The sequence below is a fragment of the Chrysoperla carnea genome, chromosome 5, assembly GCF_905475395.1.
Source record: "Chrysoperla carnea chromosome 5, inChrCarn1.1, whole genome shotgun sequence".
Classification (NCBI taxonomy): Eukaryota; Metazoa; Arthropoda; class Insecta; order Neuroptera; family Chrysopidae; genus Chrysoperla; species Chrysoperla carnea.
In genome coordinates, this window is record NC_058341.1 from 27,174,857 (window position 1) to 27,187,033 (window position 12,177).

The 12,177-nt window shown below is 29.5% G+C and overlaps 1 protein-coding gene across 1 annotated transcript; it reads right to left on the reverse strand.

Moving 5' to 3' along the window:
• Positions 1–707: 707 nt before the first annotated feature.
• LOC123301087 (fatty acyl-CoA reductase 1-like) lies at positions 708–11,798 on the reverse strand. Its single transcript, XM_044883817.1, has 11 exons — positions 11,754–11,798; positions 6,267–6,326; positions 5,551–5,837; positions 5,022–5,270; positions 4,448–4,596; positions 2,720–2,829; positions 2,581–2,664; positions 2,376–2,484; positions 1,761–2,000; positions 1,153–1,410; positions 708–948 (listed from the first exon to the last, which is right to left on the reverse strand). The coding sequence occupies exons 1-11, from the start codon at positions 11,755–11,757 to the stop codon at positions 708–710; spliced, it is 1,791 nt and encodes a 596-aa protein (XP_044739752.1). The 5' UTR covers positions 11,758–11,798.
• Between the last annotated feature and the right edge of the window lie 379 nt (positions 11,799–12,177).

Below are 12,177 nucleotides of genomic sequence, written 5' to 3' on the forward strand. Positions count from 1 at the left end.
AAAAAGTCTACAGTAACGTTATTATTTTTCAAAGTAACCTTGCGACACATAATAAAGAGATATAATTTGGTAAATACATGTTCACCAGACTTTAAAGGCAATTTAGGAAACTGGTGTCAAACCGATCTGCTTACCATGAGAGGAAGGGGCGTTGATTACCTAGCAAAAAATTAAGTTTTTCAGTATATTTTATTGAAAACAATGGAATGAAACCAAATAATGAACAATTGTAAAAGATTGGTTTGCTTTTGTTTTCTGTAAAAGCGGAAGTGCTATGGCCTATAGAATAGGTATAGGTATGTACTTTTCTTCGTTGAAAGCACCAACCGAAAAAGTGAGCGAAACAAACCTCTCATTTTATTCGGATGTATACAATTTTGTACAAAGTCTACATATCTTAAAAGGTCTCCCTCGAATAACTCTCCAGGACCTAACTGGTGGAGAGTGGTTTGAGAGAAAAATTAAATAGCTAGTAAAATCAGTTTAGGTAGAAAGATACTTTCCACACTTTATTGATTTAATGCCTCATATCTTCAATAGGTTAAATTTAAGTTCACCGATTTTTTCAAAATAACGTTTATTTAAACAAAAAAAAAAAATTTACAAAAGATTAAAATATTTACATTTTGTATACGACTCTCTCAAAAAGAAAACAAAACACATTTATAATGTTGTAAATTAATTAATTTTTGACAAGCATTTCCAAATTAATCGTTTATCGGTAGATCCAAAGTAATAATTTTTAATGAAAATGCCGGTTTCTGTTGTTGATCATAATTTACATTTGTTATTAACTGTGATATTGGTAAATCAACATTATATTTTGAATACCATACGATTGCACTCGAAACCGTTTGCCGTAAAACTTTTTTTACTACTGGGTGAGTAAATAAGTATGTAAATACGGCGACAAATGTCAGTTGATAACATTGATGCAAAAGAAACATTCTGAAAAAATAAGTACATTTAATTATAAATATATAATACTTATATAAACGTAAAACTGGGCCACGTTAAAGAATGGCACCATCGATTATAAGTAACTACTCGGGATTATATCTTCCAAAAACTAAACACCCAATGATTTTCGCATATTTTCGACGTAGAAGATTATCTGAAAAAAATGGTAAAAAATAATAATGATATACAAACCTTCTCAAACGAGATTTAGAGTCAGGTATTGTTGCATCATCTTTTTTTAGTACATATTTACGTACACCTTTAACATAATTATCAAAATATTCAGGCCAAGTTATAGATAATATGTTAAAATTAAATGTCCATTTATCACGTTGTGATAAAGTTGATTGTAAAGTTAATAAATTGGTATTATCGACGTTCCATTGATGTGTTGTATAATATTCGAAATCGTTTACAGCTTCTCGATATTTGGAGTACGTTTTGACATAACTATAAAATCGAAAAAGTATTTCAGTTCAATAGTAAACACACTTCAAAATCAGACGACGACTTGAATAAGATTTTCTTGTATTATTGCCTACTAAGGCGCTACAGTTTATCAATAAGTGCTATGGAGTTTCTTCGATCAACATTTCCGAAAAAATTGTTTGCTATAATTAATCTTGGAATATATTTCCAGAGCGTACTTTTAAAAAAGTGGCAATTACATTCACCACCCAGGATTGAATTTTTTCTGAGGACCAGATTGCTCTGTCTATCGAAACGAGCTCGTAATCAGCGAAGATTGAAGAAAAAGTATAATAAAATGGTATATTTATTAATGCTTCTCTATTACCTACCTTCGTTCTTTTCCAAATACAACACCAATTAGATCATAAACGTATGCCGGTATCGCATGTAACACGCGCACATGGAAATTATGCAATAATGTGGATTGTCTTAAATTTGATCTTGGAAACCACGTAATATTTTCAAATGGGCATTTTCTAGCAGAATTTGGAACATATACACTGAATTGCCCCCAAGTTAATCTATTTAGGTTCCCTGATGTACAATTGAATATGGATACATTTTTACATCTGTAATAAAAGCTAATTTTAATGATTTCTTATATCGTTTCAATTTTAAGCATATGAACTAGGATAACTTTCTTAGAAAGTTTGCAGCATGAATGCCTATCAGCATATGCTGTGTCATTATTAAAGTCTCTATAGAATATCAACTTTCTTAGGGACTAAGAATTTTATTTAACTTCAGTCAAAATTGAATGAAAAATTCCATTGATGATTTCAATGGAATAATAAGTGCAATGATTATAGTGCCCGAAACCCGACAAAATATATGTGTATCTGCGTCCTAAATTTTAAATAAATAATGAAAGACAAGTCACATGTGCAAAATTTTCATACGGGAAATAAATTGAATAAATTTTGAAATTGATGGATGCAGCTTACTTTTCTTTTCCAATATTGTAGCCGGCAGTAATTAAACAATTAACCAAAATGTCAACAGGAACCAAATCCGCTGTATAACTGTAATATCCTCTGTACGATCGGATAGTACCTGTGTCAAGAGTACAATTATATTGAGAAAATGTCTTCATATATTGAAAAAAGTTGTTTGATTACATAAAATTTAATTAAAAACTAAATATTATACCTTTACCAGTACCAATAATAATGTTTGTGGGTCCATGTTCGTTATCGATCCAACCAGGAAAGGGTTCTGTTAACGATGCAGTAACTAAAAAAAAGTTTATAAATTTTTCTCAAGTATTAAGTTTATTTGCGTATCTTACCAATACTGCATCGAACAATACAAGTCGGAAATATATTTGTTTCTTGTATTATTATTTGTTCCGCTAAACGTTTACTGTAATGATAAACATTCGAATCTGAAGATAAAAATCTAGAATAAATGAAATATTAATTAATTATATTTTACCTTCGTTTTACGGATAACAGATATCTCAGGGTAAGTTTATCTTTGGAAAAATACAAACTATTACAACTGATTGTGCACTCTAAAAAAATAAAACTGTGATTGCCAATGGTGAATTTACAATTTAAATTTTATAGGACGAAATTTAGAGACCTTGCGAAATGGCAAAATAATATGTTTTAATAGAATGGGAGACTGAAATCGACATTATTTTGACATGAATACCTTCGAAATGTAGAAAATTAATGGAACCATGTATAATGTTGTGTGCATTTATCCCTGAATTTTCCTCATATATTTAGTAATTAATTGATAGTGGGATGTGTTTTACAACGCACGCGCTGTTAATATTTAGAGGCTATATCAAACAAAGATAGCTGTGCAAAAACTTTTTTTTTATACCATGTATATATGAATTATACATAGTATCTTAAGTTTAGTCCCAAGTTTGTAACGCTTAAAAATACTGATGCTACGAAAAAATTTTGGTATAGGTAAATCGATGAGATTACTCGGCCAATCGCCAAAGAAACTCGATTTTTGAATTTCTTGGGTCAAAATTACCTTATACACTGAGTTTCATCAAATTCCGAAACAAATAATTTTTTACGATTTTTTCGAATTTTTCTAAGGGTTACCCCTTGAAAAAATTGCAAAAAATCGATACAAATTTATCGTCTCTAATTTCGATAAAACTCTGTATATAAGGTAAATTGGACCCAAAAAACACAAAAATCGGTTTCATTTAACGATTGGGCGAATAATTCTCGAGATAATACCTGAAATCGATCCGAAATATCGTTTTTTTCGAAAATTACTCGGCCAATCGCCAAAGAAACTCGATTTTTGAATTTCTTGGGTCAAAATTACCTTATAAACTGAGTTTCATCAAATTCCGAAACAAATAATTTTTTACGATTTTTTCGAATTTTTCTAAGGGGTACCCCTTGAAAAATATGCAAAAAATCGATACAAATTTATCGTCTCTAATTTCGATAAAACTCTGTATATAAGGTAATTTGGACCCAAAAAATACAAAAATCGGTTTCATTTAACGATTGGGCAAATAATTCTCGAGATAACACCGTTAGAGATAGAACAAAAATTTAAATGTAAAAAATGTTCCTTAGAAAATATTAAACAACATTTTTTCGTAAACATCACTGTTTACCCATGAGAGCACAAAATTGTATGTATGTTATGGTTATATCAGTTATGGTATCAGACAGAGTAATCAACACTGTCTATACATGGTATTTCGACAATTAACTCAGTCAATTGTTTGTTTTCTTTTGCAAAACAGCTTTAACAATCTTCTACGATTCTCTTTTTCAATCTTCTACGATTCATCAATGTGTAGAATTTATTTGAATGAATCAACATGAAGAAATTGGTATCTGAATTTTGATCAACATGTCCTGTTTCTGAATTCAATACTTTTAAATGGAGGTTTCAAAATTTTTAAATGAATAAACGGATTCAAAACCCTTGCATTATTTAATACTTTTTCGACTTCAAATTTTTATTAAATTTTTTATACCTTCAAAAATATACTTATCCTGATATAAAATACTTGAATGCATACTCAGTTAAAAATTTATCAACAGAATCTTCTCGAAATGATAAAATTGATTCAGCTATTTTTACAGCTGGCTTTGATTGTGCAGCAGGTTTTTCATCAATAATTGCAGACTTCTGATCATGTGCAAAGATTGTTGACAAAAATACAAACGCCTGTTAATAAAAGACAAACAGATGAAAAATTGTATTGATTTTGTTTAATGGGAAGAATATTAAACTTTAATTAACTTGGCCATATTTTCCATTGTTATCTTGCTTAGGGGAATATAATATTCCCAGACTAGACGATAATAATCATAGCTGAGATTGTTTGGATATATATTGTTTGAAATCAGAGACATTGCAAATAAAGACAGATAATATTGCAAAAGCCTTAAAATACATGTGACTTCTTTAACACTCCGTTTCTAAAAATTTGACTTTTGTGACTATAAATCGAAAAAAATGAAAAGAAGATTTTTTTTCGTGATTTTGATAAAATTTTCAATCTCCATTTGATTTGGGCAAAATAAAAAAGCCATCAGAGAGTCTTCTATGTTTCTTAATAACTATCTATATACATATATTAAATTTATTACATCTAATTGTTGAATATAATTACTGAGTCGCAATAAATCTTTGGTTCCAATTGCATTTGTTGTTATTGATAACTTAATTTGCTCATGAATATTCAAATTAGCTCCACAATGAAATATAATTGACACGTTATTGATAATTTCTGTCTTATCTTCGTCACTCAAATTTAAATTTGGTAATGATAAGTCGCCATTAATAACATGAAGTTTTTGAAATGCCTTCAAATTGCTTTTTTTTATTTCACTGAATAGCTAAAAATATTAAGCGAAAATATTAGTATTTTAGAATTTCAAATATTTAAAATCTAGAAAGTTTAATATTTAAAGGAAAAATTCAAAACACATGGGAGAGATTTTGAAAACAGACTCAAAGTTGACTTTTAATGAAAGTTGTCAGCTCATTGCCCGTAAGTGTTTTATCCCTATTCAAAACTTTCTCCATTTGTAACATGGCATCAATTCGTTAATTATTTACTTCTGACCTATCTCCTTACAAAATTTGATTAAAACGCAGCTGCATAAACATACTTACTGGCAATTGTATCATATCAGCTAATCGATCTTCTGGTTTTTTTCCCTTTTTAAAACGTATCAACACATAAATTTTATTTATGTTTGGGCATGATCGTAACAATTTTTCAATTAAAACTTTACCAACAAAACCTGTCGCACCAGTGACCAAGACGCTTCTGCCAGCATACCATTTACTAATAAGTGATGTCTCGTCGTTCTCATTTCGTAAAATTTTTTGTATTTCAATATTTGGAATGATTTCCGGTGTTGATGTTAAGCTTTGACTTGGTGACGCTGACATGTCAACTGTAATATAAAAAATATTAGTAATTTCAAGTGAGGAAAAGAGTGTTGAGGTTAATCGGCAGAAATTAACCGGTATCAAACAACCAGCTACTTTTTAGGAAGAAATAAAATAAAGTTTTACTCTCCTTACAACGCCATTCATGGTGTGCCCATTCAGACTAACATTGCCTGTGGGAATAGGCAAACTTTTCAAAAGAATATTTAATAGGCTATATGTGAGCACTTTGACCAATATGGTATTCTGATCGGGGATATTTTTCTACAAAATTTCAAGGAGATGAAATGTAATGCATCTCAGAATATAATTATAATGAAATTCGAAAATCAGAACTTGTATAAAATCGTTTATAATGTTTCGTATTCTTTATGGTCTTTCCTTTAATTTTTGAATGATTGATATCAGATAAAATGCAACATGCTTTTACATACCAATATTTTGAAGTATTTCCGATGTTGATGATAGACTTTGACTTGGAGATGCCATGTCAACTGTATTAAAAAAATTTAATTTCAAGTGTGATTGAGAGTGTAGCCTAAGCGAGCTGTATCGCTTGGACTAGCATCGGACCTATAGCCCAATATAATAATGATGAGAAGTGAATGAATAATCCCATCAATATCTTACTATCTTTAACATATTGATTGATTAAGTTCAGCACATCCAAATAAAAAAAATTTAACTAGTAGAGACAGGCAATTTCATCAATTTAACCGTATTTAATGAAAAAATGAATGAATGTTGGTCATGTCCAAATCTATAAAGTTAACATCGTAGGGGGAATTAAAAAATGAGCAAAAAAATAGAAAATAACTACAATACTAGTTTTGATATAGCGATGTTAGGAAATATGTAGCCAACATATTGTTCCTGATGTAAAAAATAAAAGTAACAAACATATTTTTTTACAACAACTTTAAAAAAATGTTTTTTCTTAAATAATATATTTTTACGATTAATAAACTAAAACTGTATTACAAAAAATTATATAAAATATAAACTTTATCACTCTCAGGTAAGAATATTAAAAATTGTTGTTCCACCTTCATCTACAGCAGGTAAAATCGGACAAGTATGAAAAATCCAAAGCTTTGGTTCTACATATTGACAAATAGAATATGTGGAAATAATAAATACACTAAGTAGAAATGTATACCCACTTAGTGAAAAATAAAAGGAGAATTGCAGGAGTTTAAATTTTGAATTTACCGTTGATCTGCCAATAAAGAGGTCATATATTTTCCAAGAGTAAATAATTCGTTTTATTAAACACATTTGGTCTATAAGAGGTAAATGTCCAAGTGTTCCATCCTAGTAAGAATGGATAAAAAAGTTGTAACAAAAATGATGCAAAATATATTTAGTAGCTATTTTTTTAACCAAGATTCACTGTGAGCGAATGATACTTTTCGCTGAAATTCGTGGTTTTGTGTCCAATTCCCAAATCTAGTGCCTTGCCCACAAACATTGGAAGTGATTTATTTATATTGTAATTCTAGTTTAAATTTTTTGAAAACACTCTCCGCTTCCCCCAAGTATCTTCCAGAAATATCTGAATATATCTTCTGATTTCCAACATTCCGATTACAAAGAACTAGACATGGAAATTGGAAACAGGCATATATTATGTAGCATAGAAAAGGGATCCCTGCATTTCAGGTATAAATTCTGGCGTATTTTGATCCAGTTTTCAAAATTGTATGACTTTTTAACAGGCAATCAAATTTTTAAGAACATACCATTCTATATAATTTGTACATGTAATTCTGGAGCCTTTAATAAGGAACCATAATAGATTTTCAGGAATTTAAAAAGCACTTATTTTAAGAAAGCTCCGCTTTGAATTTTAAATCTTTTTAATCTGCAATTTTAGAGGAAAGGAGGTGTAGGGCGTAAAATTTTCTTATGAGCTACAAAAACAAATCTTTTCCATCTTCGTTGCCAAACAAATTTTTTTAAAACGTGTACTGGAGGGGGACTGAGAATTTATAATTATTTTGTATCAGATAGGTCCTACTATGTGTTCTTTGTATCAAACTCAGTGAGATAGATTACTGCTAACTTTTGTGACAGTTTGTAGGATAAGTCAAGATTTGTAAAAAAAAAATTTTGTATTGGACTATGAAATTTATGACCGTAAAATTAAGTTATGAATAAATTAAGTCAAATTAGGAATAGGGTAATACAAATTAAAAGAAGCAGTTTTTAAAAAAGAAGAAAATATTACTAATTTCCTGACATAACGGAATAATAAAATCCAGCGTATGCATAGAAAAAGTTATCATAATAAATAAAAATATAGTTTACAAAAAAATTACATATGCTTTAGAAAAAGTCAAGTCGACATTGCATGAAAAAAGTCTATATACATTATTTTAATATCATTTTATGCACTATAATAAAGTAACAGCAACGAAGCGAGCACCTTTTCTCTGTTTGTAGCAGTATTACGACTTTTCATTCGGATAGAAAAGTTTGTATTCTAAAATTTTATGGCATAAAATAATACACACAAACCTTCATTTTTAATGTTGTTGACTTTATATGCACATTTGTGGGCTCAACACCGACTTAGATGTTGTCATCATAAAATTTCTACTATTAGAAAAATTCGTATTTAGCTATAAAAGATGGCATAACACCTCTAAGTAATACAGAGTTTTGTTGGTTGTGTACGTATACAAAGCTGGTATTAAATTTTCTTTTAGAATTATAGAAGTTGGGGTCGTACAGGTACAATTCAATTCAGAAATATTCAATCCTTATCATGTGCTATAAAAATTATAAAATGTGCAACAAAGATTATAGCACTGGACCCCGTGGTCGTAAAACTTGCACGGATTTCAAAATTTCGCATATGAATCAATGCTTTTTAACGATATGGACTACGTATGTCAGGGTTTGTTCTGACAGTAACCCTAGATTTTTAAATCGCATTTTTGGGGAAGCCCATCTTTCTGGTAACGGTTAGAGTGGTCAAAGATAAGTTCAAATTTTAAAGGCCAGATGCTACCCCTTTGGGGAGGGCCACCATCTTGGTTTAAAGTTGTTTTTGTGCGTACCTTTGACAACCTCCGACGCGACTACAACGAATCATAGTAAACATTTATTTAGACAAATGTTATTGCTTGTTTATCTGTCTATAACTTTGTTTCAAGGTTGTCAAACTTTTCAGTAGATTGTTTTAATATGTGACTGACCCAAAAAAACTTAGATACTACAACTGCGATGATATGGATTGTTTTAGAAGATAGAAGTTTTCGGAAGTTTAGTTCGCATCATTTAAACCTTGCTGCGCCCAATAGGGAATATTCCGAAACTTTTTAAAAACATTTAGCAGCGAATTTCAGAAACAAACAACCAGACGTTTTCCTGTGTTATATTAGGAGTGGAATCGGATTTCGGAATACAGCGATAAGAATGAATTCCCATATTCAAGAATCACGTGAAATTTGTTAATATTTTTTGAACGGGATCTTCCACAGCTGATCTGGCCATCACTATATTTTGTATTCAGCATACTTTTTTACAGCCTGCTACCTGCGAAGCTCATCACACGTCTATCTTTAACATTAGTCAATAAAATTTATCCAGTTAATAGCTTCACATATTATATTAAAAAAAAAAAAATTTTTTTTCACTAAAATGTTTAAGGTCATAACCTCAAAACATGTTAACAAATCTGTCGTGTAAATATATCATTCTATTTTATATACCGTTATAATTCATTTAAAATAGTCGTTCAAAACCCTCTCAAAATCATGCACACAAAACTACTTCAAATTATTGCATACCCAGCTTGTTAGACTGGGACGTCTAGGCGTTGTGATTTCGTAATTATTTCGAATATACTTTTGGATGGAATCTAGATTTAGTGAAAATATTGATTATGAAATATTTATATGATAGCGTTAAATCAAAGTGCGAAATTTATATGGTACGTACGGGATATTACCTTTACAGTTCACTAAAGTTTATCCAGTTGAATTTTGGCTTAAACATTTTTTTCCCTCTTCAAGCTATCTCTCTTGGACAGTGCAACTTTCAAAATATTCAAAATTCAAAAGTTGTTAGAACCAACCGAAGTTGTTTTTTAATATCTAACATTTTAATTTTTCCGTATTAAACAATCTATATACTTAACCGATTTTAAAAATTATTTCACCTATAATAAGTTACAATGCAAAGTTTCTGAGATATCGCAACGTTTGGTTAGATTTTAATCCGTATCTCCAAAACTATTCAACCAGTCATCAAATGCACCCGATTTTTGTACTTTTTGGGTCAAAATTACCTTATATACTGAGTTTTATCGAAATTGGAGATACAAAAAATTTTTCTATTTTTTGCAGTTTTTTTAAGGGGTACCCCTTTGAAAAATCGAGAAAATCGCAAAAAAATTTTTGTTTTGAAATTTGATGAAACTCGGTGGATGGGGTAATTTTGATCCAAAAAGTATAAAATTCAGGTTAATTTAATGATTGGATGCAGAGTTTCTGAGATATCGCAATATTTGGATCGATTTTAGTCCGTATCTCCAAAACTATTCAACCAGTCATCAAATGCACCCGATTTTTGTACTTTTTGGGTCAAAATTACCTTATATACTGAGTTTTATCGAAATTGGAGATACAAAAAATTTTAAATTTAAAAAATCGAGAAAATCGTCGATTAACAAAAATTGCCCTTAATGTTTTCCATACAATTGATACTTCCATAATTTGGAAACATTGAATAATTGAGTTTTAAGAAATAATTTTAAATAAATAACAAAAACTACTAAGTAAAATAAGAAGACAAAAATTCAATTATTCTTATAAGCAATATCGTTTAAGGTTACTACCAGGTAACATAGATTTTCACAATCGATACTGATCTGAATCCAAAATAATTTCTTCCACCCTTACCTAGACTAGCATTGAAGGTAGATACTTAGGTAGATACTAGATACATACCAAATATGACTTTTATTAAATCTCTTGAGGACATCTTTATTAGGTAATATTATTGACCGTAGTTGTCATTATGGTGTACGATATGAGAGACACGTAACATTATCTCTAAAAGATAAGCAAGGACTTATATATTTCAATACAGACATGAAAATAATGTTAACTTTTCCCCTATTGTTATTGTAGAAAATAAGAGGGTAAAAGAAGAATTGTTTATATACATAATATTCCTGTTAATTTATTGTTGACCACTTCAGTATAAATGTTAGAAACTATACTCGAGTTTGGACGTCATTGCAATGAAATTGTCAAAACAAGATATGAGTTTGAGGTTTTGGAAAAGTCTCAAATCAAACTGATACTCAGGGCCGTAACGTTTGAACAATTAACATTTTAAGGACTCGACTATTGTCGATATCATGAAAAGGAAATTTTCCAGGAATAGTTTTAACAGATAACAGACGCTAAGTAAAGAAAATTATTCCTTAAAATATAGAAAGCATTGCCATTAATCCTGTGGTTGATTAAGAGTTAAATACGGTGAAGGAACTTAAGAAAATTTATAAGATCTTTCAATTCTAAAGTATTTTGTTAAATTATACGTCAATATTTATATACTTACTAATCGTGGTTGTTGATTCTTGAATGCGGTCAGAAATTTTGTATTGACACTAATATTTATATTATTGTAAACATATACTGTAAAGTTTTGTAATAACACAAGGATTTTCAAAAGGTAATTATCCTGGACACAAGAAAATGTTTATGTTTATTGTTATATTTTCGTTAATTTATAGGTGGTATATAATAACTGGTTTTATATTATATTTTGACAGGTTGCGGTAATTTTAAGGATGTGCGAACACATTTTTATTGCCTTGACCTGTACGTTTTATATGAATGTCATGGAATCTATGATAATGTCACCGTTACTGTAAATCTATTATAAGGGAAATTTGTACATACCCATTTTGTATTAGGGTTTTCACAAAAATTTTTACATGAAATTATTCGATATAAATGTTTTTAAATATAAGTTTTAATTATATTTGCAAAGTTTTTTTGGACACATTTAATTTTAGTCTAGAAGTCTTCTTTAAATAATCGTGTTTTTCATTTATAACATTAAATGAGGACAGATCAAAATCATTATTTTGTTCATTATTTTCTTGCTGTCATGGAAATTTTGTGTGAGATTTATAAAAACGCTTTTAGTTGGTTATGGAGGCAAATATTCAATCAAAAAATAAAACCGATTCCTTTTATCATCTATTTTTTGAAGTCAGTTAATAAAATTTATATGAGTTTAGAAACATTTGTCGGGGTTTTTAAATGTTGTAAATTTCACTTGTTTAAAAACAGTTCATTCTCACATTAGAGCAGTAATGTT

Bases quoted from the DNA above. Each gene is read 5' to 3' on its own strand.
- LOC123301087 (XM_044883817.1), bottom strand. The intron at 5,271-5,550 runs GTAAGTATGTTT...TAATATTTTTAG, and splicing joins CTGATATGATACAATTGCCA to CTATTCAGTGAAATAAAAAA. The intron at 2,830-4,447 runs GTATGCATTCAA...CATTTATTCTAG, and splicing joins GTTGATAAATTTTTAACTGA to ATTTTTATCTTCAGATTCGA.